This window comes from Thunnus albacares, chromosome 19 (assembly GCF_914725855.1).
Source record: "Thunnus albacares chromosome 19, fThuAlb1.1, whole genome shotgun sequence".
NCBI lineage: Eukaryota > Metazoa > Chordata > Actinopteri > Scombriformes > Scombridae > Thunnus > Thunnus albacares.
The window spans coordinates 18,217,065-18,235,795 of record NC_058124.1 but is presented as its reverse complement, the minus strand read 5'-3'; the positions used below and the strand labels follow the sequence as shown (position 1 = coordinate 18,235,795).

The 18,731-nt window shown below is 39.4% G+C and overlaps 2 protein-coding genes across 4 annotated transcripts in view; both read right to left on the bottom strand.

Annotated features, from left to right (window-relative positions):
- The window catches only part of celf3a (cugbp, Elav-like family member 3a), a 30,896-nt gene extending 28,082 nt beyond the window's left edge, over positions 1–2,814 (bottom strand). For all 3 annotated transcript variants that reach the window (XM_044335805.1, XM_044335807.1, XM_044335806.1), the window contains exon 1: positions 2,702–2,814. The gene's annotated coding sequence lies outside the window, so the exon portion shown is untranslated. The remainder of the gene's footprint in view (positions 1–2,701) is intronic.
- On the bottom strand, positions 1,997–18,712 carry rprd2a (regulation of nuclear pre-mRNA domain containing 2a). Its single transcript, XM_044335804.1, has 10 exons — positions 18,241–18,712; positions 10,538–10,667; positions 10,100–10,251; positions 9,872–9,924; positions 9,544–9,670; positions 9,251–9,426; positions 8,232–8,574; positions 6,538–6,738; positions 4,909–5,097; positions 1,997–4,787 (listed from the first exon to the last, which is right to left on the bottom strand). Exons 1-10 carry the CDS (start codon positions 18,395–18,397, stop codon positions 3,052–3,054), a joined length of 3,264 nt encoding a protein of 1,087 aa, XP_044191739.1. The 5' UTR covers positions 18,398–18,712; the 3' UTR covers positions 1,997–3,051.
- Positions 18,713–18,731: the final 19 nt, after the last annotated feature.

Below are 18,731 nucleotides of genomic sequence, written 5' to 3'. Positions count from 1 at the left end.
ATAGAAATCAAATTGCTCCCGAGAAGATCCACTGACATCTGGCGACAGCTGGCTCACCTGAGCTGACTGTATCTGTGTACAGGAACATGTCATCTGTCTGCCTCACTGTCCACTCCTCATAAAATCCGCATAATAATTCCGCCCTACTTTATTACGCATTAAAAAAACACAACGAGTAAAACTAAAATGTGCTGATTTGGCTTTTTTTGCTTCACTTTCTCTTTCAATAATTTAATCTAACATCGCATTTTGAGCTACAGGTGCTTTCTTTTTTTTTTTTTTTCTTTTTTTTTTTTAAACCTGGTTAAAATGGGGACACTTTTCCCTAAAAGTTGGCTGCAATGATGAAAAAAAAGGGTTTTTTTTAAATTTTTTATTTTATCCGGGCGGATTTAATCAGCGAGAACTTTATCCAAATTGATGTTTTTGCTAAAGCATTCAGAGCTAAAACGTGAATTGAAAACATATATTCCTGCAAGTTTGAATTGATCCATATCAATGAGACTTTGGGGGTATAAGCTTCAATTAGTACTATTTGGGTATAAAAAAAAAGGCTTACTAAAGAACTCAAAGTAAAAAAACAAACGCATTTTCGATTTTGATAAAGAAGTCTGATTGATAGATGATTATCAAAGAAAATAATTTAAATCGTGATATTTAAGGCCAAACGCCCAATTAACTACATTTGCTATTTAGCAGATGGATTAATCGAGTATTTTTAAGACTTGGTTTTTTTTTTAAATGACCTAATTAATCTTAGTGATAATCACGTCGTTTTGCAAACTTGTCCTCACATTAAAACCTGAGATTAAGTGGCCCTCACAGTCTCCTCTTGGATTAAGGAGGCAGGGATGTTTCTGTGCGATGAAGGAAACAAACAGACACCTGACCACGAATCATCGACCAGCAGTTTGTTCATCACATCTCCCAACAATGAGGAGGATGTGAGAAAAGGTTTGAAGGATTTTAAGTTGAACCACAACGACAGCATTTGTGCTCAAAGTTGTCAGACTGCGTGAAGGAAAAGTACAATAAATGATTTTAAAACTTCAGCTCTATAATTTGTTAACTATTAAGTCCATAGGGGGAATGAATTTCACCTACAATATCAGAGTCTCAGACAAACTGAAATCACTCAACATACATATTCTGTATTGTTTACTACACTAAGTAGCCTAAACAGACTTTTAGGGTTAGTTGAGGTAGCAGAACTGCTGTTTCAAGACAACTAAGGTCTGAGAAGCCACATTAACTTATTGTTTAATTCATTAAACAAACACACTGATATTAAATAATGGGAATGTCCACACAGGTTGAGACATGCAACCTCAGTGTGGACATTACCTATAGGTGATAAGTGTAATTTCCTATCTTACAAATATATATATATATATATATATCTTAATTAATTCTTTTTTTTTTTTTTTTTTAACTCATTTATTGACAATTTATTAAGAGCAAAAACAACTTTCAATATTTTATTTGGAGGATTTTGACTTGACCTGTTTAAACATTTTCTTTCCATTAGAAATGGTCATGTCTTCTTTGCAAGACCAGCAAGTACGTAATTGGCACAAAAATGTATTTTTAAACGCACATTATTCAACTACTAGTTAGTATTTAAATATGTCATCAAGTTAGAGGAGTTTGACCCATTTCTGCCTCTGTGTGAAATGATACAGTGAGGCCAACCTATTTTAAACCTTATTGGAAACTTTGGTGGATCAAACACAGATTTATGACTTCTACAAAATTATTTCTCTAATTATTCAAATATTAAATATTGCGTTGACTCGCATGTCAATGCATAATTTTATGGAAATGCATTAAACTGGGTGTAATTTGTATTCACTTTGATCAACATTTTAATTTATCTGTTAATGACTGAAATGATCATGTTTTAGTTTCGGCACACTCAAATGTTGTTTATAGTTGATGGCTGATGGCTTCAAGCATGGGGCAACACTCCAAGGATCAGAGGAAAGAAAAAACAACACCATTTTTCAAACTCAGATTTTTATTTGTCAGTACAATAAAAACGTAACTGAAGACTGAAGAGTATCTTCATCCCCTCCAAAAAAAATGCTGCTTCTGCGACGGTGTCGGGAGGCTGAAAAAAAATATCTCTCACACCTCTCGCTCCCTTCAAGTAGACTTGTGCCGCTCTCCTTAATAAGGAACTTAACGAGACGTGGAAACTACCGCCGAAGGGATGTTACGCACTAGTGGAGAAAGCATTGCTTCACAAATATAACATTCGGAGTTGGAACAATGAAAAATAATTTCCCAATATGCTAACGTGTATAGTAGAAGGAACAGAAATTCTATAACAAACACTCCCCCCCCACCCTCCCCCCCCCAAAAAAGTTAAATTTAAATTGATGTTTTACCAAAAGCTGCTGGGATATTGCTGATATGGAAGAGAAGTAGTCAAAACTGCTCACTGAAAAACTAAATGACAGCAGAAACATTGCACCAACTACATTCTTTTGTTACTCGCTTAGCAAAAATAACTATCTTCGGAATTAACTTGGAAAAAAATGAGGAACGGTCTGTGACTATTTGACATACACTTGACCGCATGCACACGCGCATACCATGCACACACTCTGACCTATATCAAACTGATGCTCAATTACATATTTAATGAAATGCTTCATACTGGAGCAAATAACACAAAAAGTGAATTATATATATCCACCTCTTATTTTCTTTAATCTTCTGTCTTCACTTTTCAGCCCAGCAGCGTTCTCAGAGCCCCCGGGTTTCTTTTACATCTCTCGGTGTTCTTCCTCAGCCTTCTAAACATCTTTTATTCTTCGCCATTTTTCGAAGATGTGGTATCTGCTTTCCGTCAGGTAGCTGTTGATTTCTTTCTTCTTCAATATAGTATAATATACTCTGATGCCCACCTCAGTCTCTGCATGTTTATGCACCCCTTTTTATATTTCAGATCTCTCTTCCAATGCCAGGATGTGGATCTCAACACAGTCCTGCTTCAGCCTTCATGACACCCACAGCGGTTTTAAGAGCTCAAAGCTATATGTTCAGTCAGTACCGTGGGGGTGGAAAAGGTCTTTTCGGGGGGAACATTGGTCCAGCGTTTCCCCTTCCTCCTTGAACTGGACGTTTGCCTCTTAACCTTGGATCGGGCCCGTGGAAGCGAGGAAATGGTGCCCGTGGTGGTCCTCTGGGGTGTGGGTGGTGTGCTGGGTGCGGAGGCCGATGTGGAGGCCGCATGCCAGGATGACGGATTTCAAGATGAGGTGGTGGTCTCCTAGGAGTGTAGTGAGGAGGAGGGGGGCTATGCTGTTGGTAGTCAGGGGCATAGTAAGCGTCTTCTGAGGGTGAGAGTGGGGGAGTGAAGCGCCCTCGATCTCGGGGGTAGTGGTGTGAAGGGCTGCCTGGCCTGTAGTATGGATCCTCTGGGTGGCCGTAAGGATCGTCTTGAAAGAAAGCGCCATCACGATGGCGCAACTCATCATGGTACCTCTCGAGGTCTTCCTGGTAATGCAAGTCGTCTGGGTGAGGGTGTAAATCCGCAGGGTGATGCCGTTGTCGGTCAAGGTCATATGGCGGATCGCCTGGATGAAACATGGATTTGTGTTGATGGTCGTGGATCACCATCCCACTGATGACGCTGTCACCTCTGGTCCTAAGCATCTCCCCTGTGTCGGCGTTGGGTGCTTGCTGCTGCTCTGGGAGAATCATTGCACTGCTGCTTGCGGAAGTTGGGTCGTCAAAGCCAAGGGGAGGGGGAGGTAACTTAGGGACAGGAGGAAGGGTGTTTCTGTAGAAACCAGAGGATGAGACGGAGCCCTGCTGGGAGGCCAACTCTTGAGGTCCCTGAGGTTGTTCTGCTTGGTACGGATAGTGTCCTGATATTTTGTTTTCTCCAGCCCCTCCAGGCATTATCACATTGTAGCCTGCGGGTTGCTGAGAGCTCCCCTCTGGGTAAGTGTCACCATACCAACCCCTTTCACTCACCCCCTGAAAACCCCCAACTGTCTGTGTACAATTGGCACTGCCTGGGGCTCTTTCTCCAGGCACAGGCCCTCCACTTTGTGCAGAAATCGGTTGGTACCGTGCAACAGGTGTTGTAATCCCATGCTCTGACATCTCCTGTTCACTATATGGGTATGGCTGGTAGAGCTTCCCATTCTGAGCCACACCCGGCTGCAAGTGGGCTTGCTGATGAGGATTGTTGGGGTTCTGCTGAGTGCTGTTCTGATAGGCAATGGGAACTGTTTTTACAGTTTCTCCAATAGATGATGGCTTTGAGCTGGAAGTGAACGGGAGCCCCACTGGCTTGTCCATGATCTCATCTTGAGTTGGGGTGCCTCCACCCTCATCCCGCACTGGGGTCCCATCCTGAGTATCTGTTCCAGGTACCGGGCTCAGGTTATCCCCTCCACCAGCTGGGTTTGCGGAGAAACCCAAGTCAAAGGTACTGAAAGCAGGGTTACCGTGCAGAAAGCTGTGGATTTTAGACTCTAAACTCTTAGAGGACAAGGAGGGTTCTGTCTCTGTTGTCAAATCCATGTCTCTATGGAGAGCTTGTACCAGAGCAGAGGCTGGGTTGGTAGTCTGAGGGGGAGCTTGGGAGCTTGGGGTCTGCCTTACAGTGGAGCTGGGTGAAGAAGGCACAGGTGGAACAGAGGAGAGAGACAGGCTCTGAGAGGGTACTGCGGATGCAGATGTGGATGCAGAAGAGGGAGGAATCTTGCCTGTACTTGAAGAGTCTGAAGAGACATTTGTAGTTGAGCTGCTCAGAAGAGAATTGATGCCTGAGTGAAGAAAGCGGAAATACAGAAATACATTTTAAGCAATGTATGATATAAAATAGATATATAATCTAAAATATAAAGTTGGTGTTGTCAATCTAAACAAATGACTCTTTATTCTCACCCTCAAGGCTGCCTTGGCTTTGGCCTTGGACTTTGGACAGAGCACCAAGGAGCTCTGCAGGACTCACGTCCACCTTGGAAAGGATGTTGACCAGAGAACTGGCATCTTGAGAGGCCACAGAGGCAGCAGGCTTGGTCTTCACTGAGGAGCCAGTGAGGGCAATTGCAGAAGGATTCTCCACTAATGGCCCTGCATGTCAGAGAGGGACACTCACTTTAATTATGAATCCCCACAAGTTATCATTTAGATGTTAGGATTTAAAACAGTGATGGCACTTGGAAGTTTCAAAGAAAATAGGGTTAACTTTTTTTTTTTTGGTAGGGTAAGTTGAGTCAAATTCAGTCTCATCCAGTTCATTCCGGTTCTGTTCCCACCACACGTTACATTTGCAATGTTGGTTAATTAAAAAAAGTTAATTTTAGATTTGTTTTTTTAGCCACATAGTCAGTAAAACTCTAGGGATTGCAACATCGGTTGGTCCACCACATTGGTCAAGACTGAAATATCTGGATGGATTGCCATGAAATTCTGTACAGACATAAATGGTACCCAGAGGATAAATCCTACTTATTTTGGTAATCCCCTAACTTTTTGTCTCTTGCCACAATGACGTTGACATTTGTGGTTTTGAGTGGAATGTCTCAACAACTACTGGCATTTGATAGACGTTCCTGTTTTCCTAAGGATGAATTGTAGTAACTTTGGAAATCCCTTAACGTTTAATGTATGCCATCATCAGGTCAAATTTTTTATCATTTAAGAATTTATTAACAAATACCTGCAAAACTACTTCCTATGAGCACTTGCTTGTGTTAGGTTCCAATTAGCAAATGTTAGCATGCTAATTTAAGAACATGGTAAACACTATACATACAAACATCAGCATGTTCACATTGTCATTTTGAACATGCTAGCACGCTGACATTAGCATTAAGCTCAAACACAGCCTCACTGAGCCGTGTGGCTGTGCACTCTTAAGTCTGGTTTCTTGGTACACGCCATAATAAATACAGTCCATAATGCTGTTGCACCTTTATACAAGTTATTTTATTTTTAAAGAATAAAGTATTATGACATCAGAGAAGTGCATGAAGGCATTCTGTGTAATGCCACGGACACACTACATGACTTACAAAGTCATCAGATCACTGTACTGTTCACACAACACAACTTTCTGTCTTGTAATCAGGAATCTTGAAGTCGTGGTTTAGACTGTACATGACTCATTGCCAGTCACAACACTTTTCACACCACAGGATTTGGACTTCCCAACAGGTCTAGATATTTAGCCTGCTTGATATCTTTCCTGCATCTGCGAGGCATCGGCGAGCTCTCGGATCACATCTTTGAACAGTTCACACATAGCAATCGAGCACTGATTTGCGAGCCCTGATTTACCTCTAATCTGGGGCTTTTGTCAGCAATCTCCAAAAACTGTCAGTGAGTGGAAAATCAGGTCTAAAATCGTGTAGTGTGAACTCGACACAAGACGTCTCTATGAACATGGCTGTGAGGTAAAGACACCGGAACGAGTGCAACATCAGAACAGTTCAGGCTTTTGTTAAGTTTTATTATGATCTCATAACTTCCAGCAGGTTTTACGATGTCAGAGTAGACACCAGCACTCACCTGGGTTCTTTATGACCGAATTTAAACTGTTGAGGATGGAGCCAATTTTACTCAGGTCAACACCTTCCACACCCGCTGCAGGAGCTGCTTCAGGGGTCGTGGCCTGTGGGACTGGGTGCTCTGTCGCTACTGATGGCTCAGTGTTTGCAGAGACTGGAATGGAGACCTGTGTGTTGGCGGGGCGTTCAACCTGCTCCTCGACTGAGGAAGAAAATATGGCGATGAGAACAGTGTTTGGATGTTTTCATATAAGCAATCTTATGTTATTAGAATAGACAACTGTTATTTTACATTTGTTGTCAGGCAACACAAATAACTATTTTTGAAGCTCTTTATAAGCCCAGAGACATCACTGCTGATAAATGAATGGAAAATAATCTTAAAAGGGACGTATCATGCACATTTCCAGGTCTATATTTATATTATGGAATGTTTATATACTGGAATATCTTTTCATGATTTACAGTTAAAAAAACTTCTTATTTTATCTTATATTGGCCTTTTATGCAGCCCCTCTGTCTGAAACAGGTTGTTTTAGCTCCCGTCTTTTTATGGCTCCCTTCCCAATGAGCCCACTCTGTTCTGATTGGACAGCTAGTGGAAGCTGCACCTCGGCAGACTTCTGGTAATTTCGGAGGCTACGTAAACAAATAGCAGTAGGATTTCGCTCCTTTTTCTCATTCTTGAAACTTCCCAACTACATCCGTACATGTTCAAGCTGGAATCTGATTGGAAATATGCAAGTAGACAACACAAACAACCTTCGCAATGAAGGCTACAGAACGGACGGCTGTTTGTGGGCATGTGCAAACAATCTGATGTCATTACAAGCTGCAAGTAGAGGTAACTTTGCAAACAGAGTGTTCAGAGCAGGCTGAAGCCCTGGATTTTAACTTGCAGGGAGGATTTTTAAATACGTTCACATCAAGTACTGGGGCTTTGACCACGTTTAACATCGACATCTGACATCATAAGTATAAAAATAATCACAAAAAGCAGAAAGCTATTACTGTTTGATATTGAACTCATATTCATATTATGACTTGGGCATGAAAAACAAATAAACTTTTGTGGTATTCAACAATACACAAGAAACAGTACACCAAAGCACACCCATATAAATTACAAACAAACTCCATCCACTGATGAGGAGCAAGAGATACGGTTGAAAGCAACCCAGAAAAAGCTAGTAAGTTAATCTTGAGTTAATTTTGTCAAAATATAAATCATTTTTACATGTGATTATTGTGAGCAAGTCAAAGATGCAAAAACAAATTTAAGCACAATAAACAGTTGCACTCCCGGCAATAATAACAATAGTGTTGTATGTATGGCAAACTGTGCCAATAGAAAGTAAACTGGACAAAAAAAACAAACCCTGACACATTTATGGCAGCCTGTAGTTGTTAAAATGTACCTAATTTTGGTTGGATGGCTCTACGGGTGGTGAAAAGTGTTGCAGGGAAACTGGCTGGAACCCAGATTTGAAGAGAAATGCTTTGATTTTCTTCACTAATATGTGGAGGTTGTGATAAGGATTGATTCAGTATCTTGCCTCTGTAGTGTTCCTCGTTTTTTATTACGTGAGCACATTTTCATCATAACTCTGCTACAGAAAACCAGGAAGAATAATCATAAATATCTTTAAGAAGCTCTCAGCCATTAAGTCATTTTTCAACAGCACACTGGCTCACCTATAATGCCCCCACTGTCCATTTCTTCGTCGGAGAGCTCCATGTCCTCCACCTCACGATTATCATTCTCCCCAAGCGTCACGGTGTGTTTGGGGGATCCTCCAGGTGAGGACAGAGGGCTCGGAGCCGGTGGCTCCGCTTCATCATCCATCGCGGAGCCATCAAGATCTGGATCAGGGCTGGTCAATCCTAGACCGTGGAAAGGGGACTCGGAGCCCGTTGGAGACGGTGCGTCTGCAGAAGGCGAAGGAATGGGTGACTCATCCAGGTCTGGTAAGGTGGCTTTCAGGCTGTCCAGCTTGCGCTTCAGGTGGGACACCCGGTTAGCAAATGTTTGGTAGGCCTTGAGGGGAAAGGTAATAAGAGGATCAATAAATTAACAGGACAATAAAAAATACAATCTGCCAACAGCTTTTATAGCCAGCTTACAATTCCCACCAACCCATTCTAATTAATTGTGAGTGCAATATTTATATCTGTATATTTGTTACATCATGTATGACAACTTTCCTGTAATTTTTAAAAGTTGTCATGTTTGTGTGTCATCTACTGTATGTAAACCATAGATTATGAGACCTTTTACACTTGAACTTTGCACATTACATCGCATCTTAAATTTAATTTATATCCATACTGCCAGTTTGTCAACACACATCATTCTCATGTTTGTTCTGGATGTATCCACGGGTCCAAAGTGATTATCTGCATGTTAAGGCCAATTAGAATGACTGCAAAACCTGAACAATTTTTTCCAGGTTAGACTAACAACCAAAGCTTGCATAATTTAATTTCAATCAGTGTGTTTCATGTTTAAGTATGTAGCACAGTAAACAAACCTATAGTAGCAAAGGTTTTATTCAAGTTAGAACCATCAAAAACTAAAGAACTAGACTAAAGATTCATGCAAGTTCTTGATGAATTGCAGAATTACTGAATGAATATAATGTCGTCAAAAGCTGCAAAAACTAAAACTCATATAATACACCAAATGGCTGACTACAAACCCATCTGTCACTTACATTAGCAACAATCTTGACCTCCTTGTACTGCGTCTCATAGAAGATATCTGCGTTGCATAAGGCCTCCAGGAGAGGAGGTCCTGTTTTGCTTTTTTTGTCAAAGAACTTAACAAATTCCTGTAGCTGTGCGCTTCCTTCCTCAAAGTCCCTTGAAAACTTCTTTCCTCCTGCCTTATCTGTGAGAATCAAGAATGTAAGGATTATTATTTCAGAGGGTTTGTTAGAAAGAGAAAAAGACAATAATGATAACCATGTGTTGGAGTTGCTTAGATGAAGATGATTCAATCAGGCACCTTTGAGTTTCTTGAGGGCTTCAGAACTGCAGATGTCAACCCTCATAGCTGTCAACTGTTTTTCTCTCAGGTCCACCTCCTCCAGAGATCTCTTGTGCTTGGTCAGTTGGTCTATTAATGCCTGGGGCTGAAGCAGAGGAAGCACCAACCAATATTTGAGTGAAGGGGGGAAAAGGACAATGTCAAACAACATTTTTTTTTAACACTGTAGCAGCACTGTGTTGACATAAAAATAGGTGTTTTGTATAAACTGAATGAACTAAAAATGACAAAATATACTAAAATTTGATTGGCATTATTTGTAAATTAATAAAATTTTCTTGCTTACCACAAACTCGGCAACAATCTTGGACCGGAGATCTGCTTTGCACTCAACTGGAGCTTTAGAAAATAAAAATAAAAATTAGAGATCACACCAAATAACAACAGAATTTGCATAACAGTCAGACAATTTAAAAAAAGGGTTACATAAGAATAAAACAGGCTAATACAACAACATACTGTAACAAATAAAGCTCAAATAAAGGCAAACACTGTGTATGAAATGTGAACGTACTTTTTTGCTCCACAGGTGTCTCAGGAGGAGACTCTTCTTTGACTAAGCTGCTTCTGAGCTCAGCAATAAGTGCCCCTGAATATACACTCCTTTCCTCCCAGATGGACAGTATCCTCTCCACTGATTTTATCACCTTGGCGTCACCTTCATAGCTGGTCGAGTGAGAGAGAAGACAGAAAGTGAGACCAGAGATTTATGCTTTTGCTGCAGTGACAGTTGTTTGATTTATTTGTGAGACATTTATTTGAATGAATTAAAAAAAAAAAAACAGCAAGGACAAATGAAGGAAGGGAGAGAGGGAAAACAAGGCAATACACAAACAACAAAGCTTTTAATATACATTACATCAGGGCTGTCTTGACATAATAGAATAATAAGGACAGTGATTTTTGATGGAGGTGACCCCTCTATTAAACCACATCCCTATAAACTACTTACTTGACCTGCACGAAGGCCTCAGGGAGCACCTCAGCAAACGCAGTGCGGTAAACAATGGCATTTTTCCTTTTACAGTTCTGAATGACATCGTTGGCGAGGTAAAACAGGTTGAGTCTGTGTGCGGCATCAGCTGTTAGAGGAAAGAGAGACAATAACATCAGTTTAACTGCAAATGCAGAGGTTCTGATCTAAGAGGTCCAAATATCTTGAATACAGGCTCAATCAGAAAGGGCTCATAATGAGAAACATCCATATTTGTCAATTAAAAACAGTATACCACTTTAGACAGTTTTCAAATATTTCACTCTCAGGCACATTCACCAGCTGGGCTGCAACTATGCATTTATTTTAATCAGTGGCCTCTTTCACACATAGTTCCCGGTAAATTACTGGGATAACCTCTCAGGCACCGCTATTGATTTTCACTATTCACACATGCAGCTACATTCAGGAACGTTTCCGTTTTGTGCCTTTTCACACATGCCATGGCAATGCCAGAATAGATGGGGCAAAGGACAGTCCAGCAGATGGCGGACATGCAACACTTATGGATGCCAAACGCCATAAAACTCAACAAACGAAGTAAACGTCTCTTATTATTTTATGGGACATGGTGGGCGAGGAGCTGTTTTTGACTGGTGCTAATGTTCTTGTAATGTATTTAATATTCAACAAGTTTGCGAGACAAGAAATCGTTTGCAGACAAAAGAACTTGTGTTGCTTGTTAGTTATCAAATTACCCACAAAAGCATGAGCAAACCGTAAACAAGTCGCAGATTCAAGTACATCATCAGCGCAAAGCGTCTTTTGTAAGGCAGACGTAACCTTTTACGTATCTGTCCCTGCAATGTTACTGCCTCATTCACATCACAGCCGTACTGACATTTTCCCTGAAATGTTACCAAGGTGGGATATTATATCCCTCATTCACACGTGACCCCATGCAGGAAATGTTCCTGATCAACTGCATGTGTGAAAGGGGATAGTGATAAATGTATTGATTATTTTTTAGATTAATCAATTAATCATTTACTCTAAAAAATTCAAAATGACAAACATCCATCATTGATGACTAGATCCTTAAAACTGCTAACTTTGTCTGACATCAAATGAGCTGTTAAACTTAACATTAAAGTTTGCTTGATAAATTATTATAACGATAAATTACGAAAATTCTGACTCAATGTGAATTTACTTGTTTCAATGAAAATAACAAATGACAAATACATAGTTTAGTGATAGTTTAGCTCTTAATCAATTGACTTGTTTCATCAATAATCATCAGAGAGCCAAAGTGATGATTAGGGCCAAGAAACAGCACCATATTTAACACCATATTTTATCACCCTATGTGACATTAAATTACACCATAATCAAACTTCCAGCTGCCATTTGCATTGTTAAAAATGACGTGCAGGGTGCTAAACGACCATCCTTTAGCTTCAGCAAAATGAGATAAAAGACTGTTGTTGTTGACTCAAGTTTTGAAAATTCAATTTTACAGCATTAACAACACATAACGTCGTTTCTCTGGTGTTTTTTGTGAGGAAAACAGAGCTTTCAAGAAGGAAAGTGAATTAACAGCCTATTACACACACACACAGTGCTGGGTGTCGTTCAAAATTGTTTGATACTGGTGCCAATTTATTACCTACAAATAAATGGTACAAATCACAACTTTTACACACACAGTTTTGTTTAAATTTACTAAAAGAAACCTCACTTCTTAACTGAGTAATGCAATTATCTCATCAAAGAATAAGTAAACAACAACACTAAGAATTGTACAAAGCATTCTGTGCCAACTTATTCTACCTGGCAGTTTTTCAAAATGTGGTGCCATGGACACAGTTTTGTCTGTACTGAAGAAAAGATGCCTCTGGAGACTAATTATCTTGTTTAAAAATCAGTTAAAAACACCTGGATTCAACTCACAGCCATTTAAATTAAATTCAAGAGAACAAAAACATCGAGTATTCTACTGCCGCAACCGGTCTCACTCAAATCTTCAGGAGTTACAACTCTGTGACTGTAACAGGATGAACAAAAAACCTATGTCTCCTTTTTAAGGGTTACAACTGGGTCAACCATAAAAAAAAAAAACCTTAAAGGCACTCATGCACTCATACTGTCAGCCAGTTGGATTTAAGTGTTCACTAAAATAACATCACCAGAAAAATGCTCACATCAGTGCTGAAACAATCCATTTCGATAAACCGAAAAAATGAGCAAAAACCAGTTTGATAATCAATTAATTATTTAAGTCATTTAACAAGCAAGAAATGCCAAACATTCTCTGGTTGCAGCCTCTATAATGTGAAAATTTGCAGCTTTTCTCAGTTTTATATGATGTGAATATTTGGGTTTTGGACAAAACAAGCAATTTGAAGATACACAAGTTCTGGGAAAATGTGACATGCATTTTTTTAAACTATTTTCTCATGTTTTAGCAACTGTGCAATTCATACATTAATTGATAAAAAATAACTAGCAGATTTATCATTAATGAAAATAATCGTTAGTTGCTGCCCTTGCAAGACAAACGAGAGGGGTCTGCCTGCAGGTCTCCTCTGTGGGGACGCTTCCGGTGCAGGCTTCGCTCTCAGGGCAGCTCCACTGTCAGGGCAGGAAATAACACTTTTCCCCCACCCCACCCACATTAGCAACCATAGAAGAAGATGCAACACATGCCCACAGCTGTTTTCAAGATCCAGTCATAGCAGTGACTGTGACTTGTCTGGTTTAAAGATATTTAATATGGAAATTCATATTTAGCTGTTTTAATAGTAGCTACATCAAAGAAATGTTACAAACGTAGTGTAACGAACTGTTGCTGTGAGTTGCGCTCTATGTGACTTTCCGTAGTTGGTCTCTGTGTATTCAGTTGCTGTGCTGCATCATTATCAGCAGAGAGTTAGCGGTAGGCTAAGTGATATTGTGACTCAGCTTTTAGTCCTGGGAGACATTGCCTACCTCTACCTGAGCAGCATGTGTGCATCACTGAACTGCTGCAGCGTCCACACAGACAGCATTACTGCTGCTGCGCTGCCAGCCCTATCTTTCTACACGGAGTTTGACTCTAATGCCCATAAATAATAAAACATTTCATATCATTTCATTATAAATTAATTTATATTTAGTTTAGACAGAAAAAGGTTAAGAAGTGTGTGCTTAATGCATGGTGGGGTGTGGTTGGGGTTACCTCGGTGTCAGCCACTTACACTCCTCACACAGGATGGGTTTTTATTATTGATTTTATTCATTATTCTACCAGTTAAACCCCCACTGTCACCGCTCAAAATGAAGAAAATCCCTCCACGACGACACCAAGTTCCCCAAACGAGCTAAAAACACACTCCGACAAACAAACCTCCAAACTATCTGTCAGGAGGGAAACTGACAACAAATAAGGAAAATAACAACACTAAATCATTGTCTGGAAGCGGGTAAAACAACAGGCAGGAGTCCCGGTTTGAAGTAATATCACAGAGAGCATGCAGGAGTCGAGAAAAGAAGATCCGTGTGTCACCGGCTCTGCATCCACAGTGGTGACACGATATCTTCTTCTTGTCTGTGACATATTCTACAGATATAGACGTTGAAACTATGGTGACAGATGTAATTGCTGGAATGATGTTAACATGACTATCAATAGATCATTTTCACTGTCTATTTTCCGCACGTCACGCGGAAAGAACAGGTGGGACGCCGAATCTCCAGATGACGAGCTGCTGCAGCTGCGCGTGGGGCTTTGTGGCTGCTCTAATCTCTTAACATGGGCCCCAAAATAAAAAAGCTAGAGGTTTTGAGATGCACATGTGCCGCTCACGTAGGCAGCATGTCCCAGGACTAACTCTGACTCTGTCTTCTCTCACACACTCAGTATCTTACGCGTAGTATTTACAGAAAATGTTGGGAAATGTTGTTATGGGAAAACTGGTAGTTATTTATTCAGTATAACTATTGACAAGATACTTAAAATACATTGTTTCGAGTTACATACAGAGATGCTTTTATTTTAAAGTTTCAAGGAAGTAATCCGCCCTCTGCTTTGTGGCAGCTTTAGTGATTATATTTGTGTCCTTTATTTACTTTCTTTGCTGTAAAACTGCAGCATATTGATGACTAAAATGTTCAGTTTGAGCGACACCAGCTCTGGTCATTACTTAAAGCTTCCTCTACACAACAGTGACTAGCAAACTGGCATCCAAAACATCAGATAGTCAGAATGCTTTGCTCTGTACTAGTTGTAAATTATGTTATGTAAATCTAAACTACCGCATGTCATCTAGTCAGGATATCTATTATTCCAACAGTGACATTAGCTCATTAAGTCAAATTCAAACACACAAAGTAAACTTTTCCTATATTAATATAAAACTCGTTTTGGTGGATTTCTCATATATCAATAGATGTATGTAGGGTAGAGTCTTAAAAGGATGTAAATACAATCAAAACCAACTGTCAGCTTTTCATATTAAATTCACCTGATCACAGTTAAATAGTCTGTCTGCAAAGAGAAATGATGACTCAGACATTGCGAATAAAAGGAGAACAGTGCATGTGTCTGTGTCTGAGACAACTGAAGAGAGGCTTCAAGCAATGAGAAGTGTTTGTTGAATCAATGAGCTGCTATATTTGTTTGTGAATCAATCAATAAACATATATATTGACAGTGTTATCACTATGTGCCACGTTGACAGAATAAATCAATACATTTCATATTTTAATAATACTGCTACGTTGATAGCCTACAATTATTGAATCTATATGTATTGTTGCATAAGCATTCAATCACTTTACATGGTATGTTGACAGATATATATCACTACATTTAAAGAATTCATGAGATACTATAATGCTACTGTGTTGGCAGAATTATTCAATATATATCATTGACAAAATCATGTTAAAAAGCAACATGTATTTGCTGTGACAGCAGATAGTTCTGTGATCTTCTTTCCTGACAGCGGAGGTATCGTCTTGTGCGTTTTGTTTTAATTTGGTGGCGTTTCCTGTCCTGACAGCAGAGCCTGCATCACAAGCGTCCTCACAGAGGAGCCCTGCAGGCAGACTGCTTTGAGACAAACTGACAATTACATTTACGTAATGTATGACACTAATATTAGAGTTTAAATGTGTGATTCATACAGCAGTAAAAAAAACAACAAGCCTTACTTTGAACTGTTCTTAGTCAAATTTGGATTTTATGTAACTGCGACACAATGTCTGAGGACATTCACAACCCCCTGATGAAAGAGAGAAGAAGCAGGCAATAGTGAGCCATAATGAAAAACTGAATAATAAATGAATAATAAAAACAATGTTGCCAAACAACAGTCAACCTTGACATAAAAGTCCATGAAAAATCTCTCATCTCATGCCACAATGAATGTGAATAATAAAAAATTGCCTTTGAATGTCAAAAACAGAAACAAGTCAAATACACAAACTTATTTGCATCCCACAGAGAAATATTGTAGAACTTTAGTTACATTTTGTTTTGTGTTTATCAAATTACTACAGGTGAGAGAACATTTCCAGCATTAATTACAATACGTGCACATGTTGAGAACTGAATGGGAAATGGAAATTACATTACCAGTTAATCAGTTTCTCATTTATTTAATTTCATTGGAAACAGACACCTGCTTCTATAGGAGAAACCAGACAAATCACCATTTTTTCAAAAATAAGGACCTCCCCAGGCTGGAATAATAGCTTATGCAATAAATGAACAATAAACTTTTCTAGAAACAACCAAACGTAGTTGTCTGTTCAGTGTGTCTTGACTGCTATTGCAAGCAGCTGTACATGAATGGAAAAGGACGACTACTAAAACCATGAGCTCACAGTCTTTTCCATGTTGACATCTACATTATCTTTCTGTCAAATGAAAGATAGGAGATGGACAAGGTTCCAGTGAAAATAATTTACATATCAACGTAAACGTGTCAGTATTATCAATACATTTGAATAAATGCAAAATCCAAACAGATCTGTGGGGTTGGTTATCATGGCCGACTCATTTCAGAACTAACAGATATATCTTTCACCATATTTATTAATTTAGTGTCAAAGACTATTGCCTATCAACATTTCGAATGAAATTAAATGTTGAACAGAGAGATTTATACTTTAATCCCAAACTGGACCAGACCGGTGACACACTTTATGGCAAATTTACAGAAAACTCAGTGTCCTAGTCACATATTGTACGATCTTGTAGCAAAGGCTCCAACTATGTGTTACAGAGTAAATATATTAATTCAATCTTATAAATACAGATCACGCAACTAAGTCCGACATAAAGACATGGAGTGTTCCAAAAGACGACACCATAATGTAGCTGTGGACTGAGGAGTACAAGGTGATGTGTTAATGCTTATAAATTTACATGCTGACTGCAGTGGGATGGCACGCCTTGCTGCCTCGCTCAGCAAAAGACCAGCGACAAACTGTGTGATGAGCGCACAAAGCCAAACAGAAGCAAAAACACAGCCAGTCATTGCCTCAAGACCTCAACGGAAACAATGCATGGAAATGTCATAAAAGGGGCTGAGTAAAGCTGTATATTGATATCATCTTCTATCGTCATCTTCAGAGAAATTTTAGACATTTCCTTCTGTTAAACCAGAATTCAATTTTCTAACTAATCACACTAAAACCACCAAAGCACCAACAGTCACACAAAAATTCTGTTATACTTTACATCCCAGATCTGCCATAGTTTCCACGCACCTGTCATATAACCATGCAGGTATTTTGAATTTTGCTGGCAACTGCAAATTCTCTCTTTATCAACTGTTGTATCTTTTAACCACTCTGTGAAATGATACAATAGTGAGGCAAGCAGGTAAGCAGTGAATAGATCAACCAACAGTCTGCAAACATTTTATTATAACTGTTTAGTGTTTAACCAGCTGAATCATTGAGTGTCACAGGTTAAGACTCATGCAACACTCAGTGTAGTTATTTATCAACCTGCAATTAAAGATGCAAAAGTATGAATGAAGTGATGAAAGTGTTGATATCTTTACACGTAAACTTAAAACCTACCTCTTTATACTGGTATTTCATTAAGATAGATTATGGCCATGATTTCGTCTGTTTCATCAGTTATTGTATTGTACTACTCATATTTTAAAATGTTGTATCCTTGTATCCATTTTATTTGTCGTTGTCATTTCTGTTTTAAAAAAGCTTTTTTAGTGTGCTTTACTCTCAAATGGTTTTTACTGTTTACATTTGTTCTGTTATATTATTAACTTGTCAGTCCTCTGTAAAGCAGTTTGAAATGCACTAACCTGTTTGAAAGGTGTTACACAAATACAGTTTGGTTGACTGTGTTTTACTTGTAAAAACAAACAAGGGAGTATGAGTTTTGCTACATTAGCCTTAGAAAGTGTTATATCTTTGACTTTTTTAAAAAATTTTATCTCTATTCAACGAGGTTTTCTGTTAACTAAAGCTATATAGTATTAGTTAAATGTCAGCTACCTACTTCGCTTTAAACCAACCCCCAGTAAACTGGGACATCTCTCGGTTGGCGGTAACTTAGACAATCTCTCGGTTAATGGTTGCACCTTAAACAGTTAAATATAATTTCATACTTATTTTAGCCATCGTAAGGACCACGATCGTTGAGTTAACCCCCCACGTCACCCACTGAAGCAGCAAGCTGGAAAAGCAAAGCTACTTACATTTCTTCAAGCACTTGGACCAGTGTCGCACGATCAGGCTGTGGTATTTCTTGTTGTCGATGCACCACGTTGACAGTCCTTGAATCGACTCCATCGTGTTTGTCACATTTTGAAACTTCCTGTCTAACGTCGACTCCAGAGAGCCGCCAGCTGCCATGTCTGGAGGAGCTCGCGCTGCTCTGTACCATTCCAAACACCAACTGAAAATTAGCCGCGGCTAGCACGTAGCTTAGCCTGCTCAGCTTGACGTAACGCAGACATAGTCGCATTCAGCTGCCATTGTAATGTTACAAAAGCGTAAATTTTGAGTAAGCTGCTTCCAATCACTTCCTGCGTTTAGAAATGACCCACCGCGAGCTTCTGTATTAATGCTAATCGTTTGTATCATTGAATATTTAATGCTAAAACTTAGCGCCTAGCGACATCCTGGAGGTCTGTTTACCCGCTGCTGCTGCTGCTGGAGTGAAGGACACTTCCGCAAACACGACCCG